Here is an 8,087-nt window from a genome sequence, read left to right on the forward strand (position 1 = left end):
CTCCGTGGTGCCATTTTTCCAAGCCTTATATTTCCTCGGTCAGCTGTCTTTGAAACAGACCAAGTAGAGCCGATGTTCAAGCCGAAGCTTGCGAGTCATGCCACTTACTCAAGAGGACATTGGACACCGGCGTCAGTTCCAGGCCATTGATTTCCCCCGGGCTATTGCTGTCTGGTGATGGCCAACAAATTCCGCAGCCGTCTTCACAGAAGGCATAGCCTGAAGTCTGCGATAAGCAAGCATTTTTCTCTGCTGAGACGTCTATACATTTGTGCTACTTTGCCGCTTGACATAAATAGCGTGGCTGCCTTCAGTCATCCCTCTGAATAAATTATTAGGAGCTAAACTCCTAAGCAGAAACAATATTGAGTGGCCCGAGTTTGGCTCCTCGCGTCTTGGGTCCCGTCACTAAGAGTTGTTGGGTTTAACAAATCTCCATTCAGCGGCACTCCAGAGAGAACCTGGGTGACAGCGCTGAAAAATAACTAACACCGAGAGGGGTACACACAGAGTAAGTGTGGAGTGTGGAGACCCGAGCAAATACTCAACCGATTTTCTGTTCCAATTTCTTTTAATTACCGGAAACGGAATTTGCATATCCAGCTTTGGGAAGATAAAAAATGCTTGAGTGAAATTCACCTCCGAATAAAAAATCCAACTAAGTCCTCAGGTCAGCATAATTTTAGCACGTTTGAAGCTGTGCCTCCTTCCTCGAAGAGCGGCGAGTGATGGAACAACAAAGCCGACACGGGCCAACACTACTGAATTTCACAGGGTGCACGAGCTTCATTGGAGTAGGCGCAGCAAAAATTGTTTTGCTCAAAACGCGTTAATTCACTTAGAGTGGACTAGTGCTATCGATAATCTCTAAGCGACAGAATTGCAAGGTCCAGAAGACTCATTTTGCTCAAGGTAAATCGGGTCTACACACAAACAGCAGCCATTATCCGCAAAGTACTCTCGGATGCAAGATAGTTGCGAACAGAATAGAAGACCTTGCGCCAAAATGTTGCATTTTGTTGCATATGTGCTCTAACCAAAAATCATCCTAATCCACAATCATATTTCTGCAGCTCACAAAATTTTGTTATTCCCCGAAGCAATCAGGAAGTACCAGTGTCCTCAGGAAAACAAAACATTTTGAGTCCGTGAAACAAATATCACGTTTACCGATCCAGGAAAATATCCAGTGCCCCTCCGTAAATTTGAGGAGCGGGCGCGTGATCCAGGAGAAAGCATGGACTGGTTCGCACAAGCATGATAGATGCCCCATGGAACCAGCAAATAAATGGGGGTAGTTCCTGATTTATGAAGTACCCGGGCTAGATTTGAATCGTTCATTTTGCAACGTCTTAGAGTGTTATACCTGTGCAAGACCAGCATCCGTGTTTCAGTAGGTTGCATTTTCATATCGTACGTTGTGTGTACTACGGTCTGGCCATATCAGAACATTTTCATGCACCTTTTGCGCGCCCTAACGGACGACATGTGGAGGATCATATCATCTATGTAAAGGGTCAGTCTTTGTGCACTAGCGGTTAATGGTCGTATTGGGGTAATGGAGGAGCGCGATGTGACTGGTCAGCTCATGCAGTTTGTAGGCTAATGGACACAACGGATGTCGTTTCTGGAACTCTTAATCATATTTCTACCTGCTACTGGTCCCATTCCCGATGAAGTGTGCAAAGTCACCACGCTCCTTCCTATGCGTTTAGTAACTTTATGATTGGAGGCCGTGATAGAGAGTCACGAATTGCTGACCACGTTTGGCTTTTTGTGACTGACACATGGATAAAAAGTATCGATTTTTCCCCATGAAAACACATGAAATACCCACGGTGATTTCGATCAGTGTATAATGGGTCTCCCTAACGTGTTGTTTAGCATTCTTTACGCCGTTATCCTCTCAGATATGGCATTAAGATTCGGCAAGGTATACCTTTGAAACGGATTAAGCTTGTAAAGCTTTCGTATCGGACCCGTGCTTCCGTCAAAGCTGGTTTGTACTCCGTTGAAACAAACTACTCTGTTGTTTTCAAATAACCACCGAAGCCTTTATATCTGGCGATGGGATATTTTACCCTTTCGATTGAGCGTTTAATTGGGTGATAAACCGGCCACTCTGATCATGAGCGGCATCTACGTTTTTACGCGGGCAGCACATGTGCAAAGAGATCGCCTGATGACCAAGCCTGAAGGCTATACAATATATATCACACTTATGTTATTGTCGAGGAAGACCAGGCCAGTATTGCCGGCCAGCGGAATCCTCTGCCGTGACGGATATGCAGTCGAGTCTATCCCTAATATCCGTGACGGATGGATGACCATGATGCACACCAAACCCGTCTTGTCGCTGACCACAGAGATGCTTCTTTCGTACAGATAGTTCAGCTCCCCCATGCTAACTCTGGAGCCAACCGTCAATTAATGCTGCAAAACGGAGTCCGACGCAGAAAGTATTTCCGGGTAAGGAGCTGCGTACAGCTTGACAAGAGGAACCGGTGAGTAAACTGCAAAAATCTAATGCATGATTCACTAGTGCGGCAAGTCTGGCGGGTTTCGCCATTTGAAAGACTGGTGTTTTTCTCAGCTAACGGGTGGAATGTTTACTGACAGCAAGAAGTACTGAGCGGTTATGCTAGGTATTCTGTCAACCACTGAAGGGCTTAATAAATCTGATAGAATAAACTAGCCTTTGGAAAGGTTCTGTTGGGCTTGAAGATGAAATTTTAATTTGGGATCGTAAATAACCAGGAGGAAAGCTCTTGAGAATTTAGGTGACAGCTTCTGAGGCTTTAATTCGAAAAAGGTCTTCAATTACCTGGTATAACTATCAAACGTATACTGAAGAAAACAGTTTATCAACAATGTGCCCCCGTTCCCCATCATATGTGATAATTAATTCCCATACTTATTCCACCTGGTAAGAGGAACTGAAATTCCCCTTGTTTTGATGAATTATTTTTATAACCTCCACGGATTTCGGTTCGACGTTACGATTTGTCGTCACTCGCCGTCGACACCTGTTTCCCTGTAAGGATATTGATTTTGTGGCGAGGTGAACGACGATGTAACTCTCAGGCTGGTAGTTCTGTAAACCTATTTTGTAACTCCTACGGTATCTGCGGAGGGGAATCTGTTGAGGTTTGCTAAATGTGTGCATTATTATCCTTGCAATAGTACAGTGATACTAGAAATAGGGTTTCTCGGTCCTGTTTCGTGAATTAGCACGCGTTAGCCAAGCTCGAAGTGCAGATGTCCGTAAATCCCTGGCAGGCCGTGATGATACCTGCCTAGTAGAACACTGCCTGGGCATAGTGACTCAAGAAATGGAGTTTGGAAACGTCCAATAACATCCGGACGTTGTGGTAGGAGAGAGTTCGCCGGTAATTTGTAGCGAAGACTGTTATTCAACAATATGATATTGTCAGTTTTCGCGGGATACAGTGAGACCTGGATTCTGTGCATTTTCTGAAGGCTACAAGGCCACATTCAGACGAGGAATTTTTCAGCGGACATTCGCTTAGACGCAGGAAACAGCCAGACTAATAAATCTGATCCCACAAGTAGGGGATCGCTGTGTAGACTTATGGGAACTTGGTCGCTCTCATGACTGAATGGTTGCTAAGTCCGCCTCCGGGTTTGTGGCCCATGATTTAATTATCGCGGAATTCACGTGTTCACGGATTGATACACAGGATCGAGGCTTTTGCCCAAGTTTCCCGGTCGGTTTTTTTCTTGTCGGTCAGTGACTGTCGTTCACCTGAAAGGCACAAGTGAAAAAAGGGTGTAGCAGTGCTCTTTATATTCTCAAGGCGGGGCAGTATACCTGCCAGTGCGAGGATTCGCATAAATAAATGTCTAATAGTGCTTCAAATTTAGGAGTTTCCCGGTCGGTTTTTTTCTTGTCGGTCAGTGACTGTCGTTCACCTGAAAGGCACAAGTGAAAAAAGGGTGTAGCAGTGCTCTTTATATTCTCAAGGCGGGGCAGTATACCTGCCAGTGCGAGGATTCGCATAAATAAATGTCTAATAGTGCTTTAAATTGGGTTCTAGAAGGAGCATGTACAACCGTCGAAGGGAGGTCATTCCACGCAGCTGCTACCCGAAATGAAAAAAATTTTGTCTAGTGAATGTGTGTCCTGAGCTTGAAAATTTTCTTACTAGAGCCCTTGTTCAACAATCAGCTAGGTCTTGTTGAAAACTGCTTTCTAGCAACAGTATGGGTAAGTAGCAATTAAGGCGAGCGATTAATTCGTACCATACGCAAACCCAACTTCAAAAATTAACTCGGTGAATTTTAGCTGGCACCAGGACACCGACCACAGCTTGACCTCTACTAGCCATAAACCCAGCGGCTGCAAAGATTTTTGTGGGAAATAATTAGCGGTAAGTCGATTACGAGACGCAAGAGGTATGAAATAAATGCCTGTTGACAAGTAGCAAGATCAGAACCCGTGGGATTTGTTTGACGTCCGCGATTGCGCATGCAAAAGACGGTGGCACCATTGATCCACGGAGATGGTAAGTTTGGGTAGCCATAATTTTAGCGCGTTAACTTCGACCGTTAATGAAAGGAAAAATTTTGGATTATATATCTGCCCGTTTAGCTGACCACTGGCCTATAGTCAACACTTGTAAACATCTAGATTTCGGCACCACGATGGCACCCGCAAATTAGAGCACTTTTTAGGAGTACCGACGGACCTGGACAAATTGAATTCCTGTGCAGTTTTTACCGAGAGTCGATGACTAGCGGATTTCCCAGCTCAGCACCGTTTGCTTAATGCACTGAAGTGAAAGTTAACACAAAATTTCCTATTTGGCCAGTTGCGTGTCGAATTCGAAAATGCGGCTCGGAACTCGAATTAGGAACAATTGAATCCGCACCACATGGTTAGGCTAAATACGTTACACTGAGTAAAAAGGCAGCTTGCATCCTCATTTTGTAATCTATCAGCAGCACGTGGGTCTTCTTTCAGATTTGAATGCAGGTAAGTAACCCCACGCAATCAGAAATTCATTAATTTGGATGTTGATTGGTCCATTTTGGAGGAAGGTTGTCAACGCACAGTGCATCGCTGATGTCGGGGCAAAAGGAAAATCCCTTGAAATGACTTTGGTCTGGTTTGGTTCACATTGCAGTGACGCAACTTAAATAGACATACCACGAACTCCAGACAGTCACAACGGTCTGCAGTGGTTAATTCATCAAGGCCATTAGAAAACGGCGCCTCTACTTTGGGTTCCCCTTCTTGCAACGTTGCTGCCTTGCTGACCAATCGCGAAGCAGTCAAACGACAAAGCTTGTGGCTCGAGTGAAAAAGATTCCGCAGTGTCTCTGGTTCGTCCAAATCTGTACTTGATTTTGAGTGCTGATTTTCCAAATTAGTCTCATATTTCGAGCTGCCCGACATTCTTAAGATCGATAGATATTTTGGCAGGACGACACGTTGAATTTAGGTGAGTCGCATGGGCCGAAAGTTTCAACGTCGTGCATGACTTTTTTGTCTCAAAAAAATCGTGTGGGTAGTCTGCTATTAATGAATCCCATGAATCTCTTATGAATCAAGACTGTGGAACTTAATTCAACTGTTGTGGTCCCCAAGCAATTTGTCACTCTCCGGGTTTTTGACCGCATACCAATTCGCTGGATTTATTTGAGGATGCCGCTACAAACGAACGGAGTGGTTATGCAGGCCATTCAATATATCCCTTTGGTGGTTCGTTCAGAAAAATAGACATACTACGTATCCCTAGCCTGTTAAAGCCGTTCATCGGGCTCTGACTCGTTTCTTCAATTCGAGATGTATTTTTTGAGTATGTCGAGATTCATCATCTGACGCAAGTTATCACGAAACTATATCGATACGAAAATAAGTGCCAATTGGGGGTCGGAGGTCACATGAATTACATCTCATTATGACGCGTCGCTTTCTCTGCGCCATCCAAAAATCTCATTTCTGCTTTATGCTGCGCGCATCGTATCACGTATCTCCTCGTGGTTGCCAATAGTGGATCATAGTTTCTAAGTGGAATGTCACTACACGGCTTTGCACTTGTAAATGTTCTATTTGCTTAAACCAACCAGATTTCCCTATCGATTTGCTTGGAATGATTTTGCTGGTCCGGTTTTGTGGTTTGTGAGCGAACCGTGCACGTTTTGTCGGGATGTATGTTACTGAGACACGCAAATTTCTTTATTTCCCTAGTATTATTATAATTCAGTGCCGACTGAAACTGCCCCCTTGAACCTTTTGCTGAACATGTACTGATTCTATATCAAATAAACGACTCACCCGGTTGATTGCATCATACTCGGTTTATACTCTACAATTGCAACAGGTACTACAGCACCGCTCNCAAACATTTTGACTATGCATACGGCTACTGGCCTACAAGTAATGCTGAAGTGAACTGTTTTCATTTTACACACCGAATTTTATTTTCGTGACTGTCTTGGAAATTCATTGATCAAATAAATGTAAAGTCAATGAAAAGTATTGCGTACTCGATTTCAAATATCTTATAGTATATGACAATATGTATATTTGATTTGTGGGAAAATGTCGTGAGGGATTTGGTGCAATGTACATACATAGGAGTACTATGTGACTAAAAAGAATTGTGTAATTTCAGGAGGTTTGTTAGACACGTGTGGGTTTAATCCAAAGTTTCTGTAAATGTGACATTTCAGTTGGTTCCACACTTTCCAACCCGACTGCACACAGTCATTCAGCGGCAATCATTCGCCCGTCATCTGATCACTCCGCTAGCTTTCGTCACCCACCTTTGTCGCGAGACCCGGTGTCGCTCCCCGATATAATATATGTATATATTTATATATGACATTACATATTATTGTTATATGTTGTGTTATAATGTAGCGATATATAATAATATATAATATATGTATATTAATATATATGGCATGATACATAATATATAATACATGAGTATAATGTAATATACTTATTAAATGAAATATATTATATTATATATATAATGTATAAAACCTGGCCACCAAGTGGTAGTTGCGGGAAACGGTTGTGCTGAAGGTCGTGGTTGCGTTTTAAATCACCCAGCGTACCACCACAAACTTCAGCCAGCTAACTCATCCAGTGACGCACATTCATCACGATCCCTCAGCCACACTAACGGTGACTACCCATGGACTTACGAATTCTAACGGATACCTATTTCCTCAGTGAATGAAAACAGACACCGAACCTAAGTCAATATCAAAACGAGTCCACTTGGGCATATTTTAACTGAGGGGCCCGCAGTTTTCCACTTTCGTACCGTTGTCTTCGATATATTATAAAATGTGACTGAAAAGCCTGCACCGAAAAGGTGACTGAAGGGATCCGCAGCAATAGGAGTTTGTGAATGTTACAGCAAAGGCTACCAACAGACAAATTTCAACGTCAAGATGAATCAAGCCAGAATTTATGCGGACTTGTGTCAGTGTCGGTGGAAGATTTGGGTCAGTGCATTTGTGGTCGGTCGTCCTTGAATATCACCTACCCCTACAGTATCTTTGAAACTTACCGTCGACGCGATATGCTGCAGCTACAACTCCCAGGCTGCCCTCCTTATTTTCGCTCACCGCGATTTACCCACATGTGAGAATTGAGTTTCGTACGTATATCGGTATAACCAGACGAGCTGGAAATCCAGAATTAAGCGAAGCGTAACAACCAGCACGTATGTATTCGAATTGGCGAATGTGCACAGCATATGGAAAAATAAAACAACAGAATAATGAATAGAGCAATGAATAGAGTATCAGTCATGTTCATCACATCCGCCACACCTTGAATGAGCGTGTGGATGTTTATAGTTCAGTGGTGTTTTGACTGCAATCTTTCGGATCTTCTCGGAATGGAAACTTCAGACTCTTCACAGGTTGTGTTCTTCCGATACGTTTTGTTGAGATATCATAAGATCATCTACAAAGGACTCATTAGTATTTGAAACAGCAGGAGTGCCGTTAACAGACTGACCTCTGGTATTGAACTCAACCTGGTCAATGTGTCCCCGATGACAAGAGAGATCATCCAAATCGAGAATTGTGACCATTCG

At 43.4% G+C, this 8,087-nt stretch overlaps 2 protein-coding genes across 2 annotated transcripts in view; one reads left to right on the forward strand and one right to left on the reverse strand.

Moving 5' to 3' along the window:
* Window positions 1-2,319: 2,319 nt before the first annotated feature.
* The window catches only part of T265_00390 (hypothetical protein), a gene marked incomplete at both ends in the record, with an annotated part of 18,646 nt that continues 12,878 nt past the window's right edge, over window positions 2,320-8,087 (forward strand). The window contains 2 exons of the mRNA XM_009164135.1: window positions 2,320-2,469; window positions 4,963-4,996. Of these exons, the coding sequence (XP_009162399.1) occupies window positions 2,320-2,469; window positions 4,963-4,996 (184 nt within the window). The remainder of the gene's footprint in view (window positions 2,470-4,962; window positions 4,997-8,087) is intronic.
* On the reverse strand, window positions 4,032-7,742 carry T265_00389 (hypothetical protein; the record flags this gene model as incomplete). Its single annotated transcript, XM_009164134.1, has 3 exons — window positions 4,032-4,100; window positions 5,171-5,420; window positions 7,612-7,742. The coding sequence occupies 3 exons, from the start codon at window positions 7,740-7,742 to the stop codon at window positions 4,032-4,034; spliced, it is 450 nt and encodes a 149-aa protein (XP_009162398.1).

The sequence above is a fragment of the Opisthorchis viverrini genome, assembly GCF_000715545.1.
Source record: "Opisthorchis viverrini unplaced genomic scaffold opera_v5_3, whole genome shotgun sequence".
NCBI lineage: Eukaryota > Metazoa > Platyhelminthes > Trematoda > Opisthorchiida > Opisthorchiidae > Opisthorchis > Opisthorchis viverrini.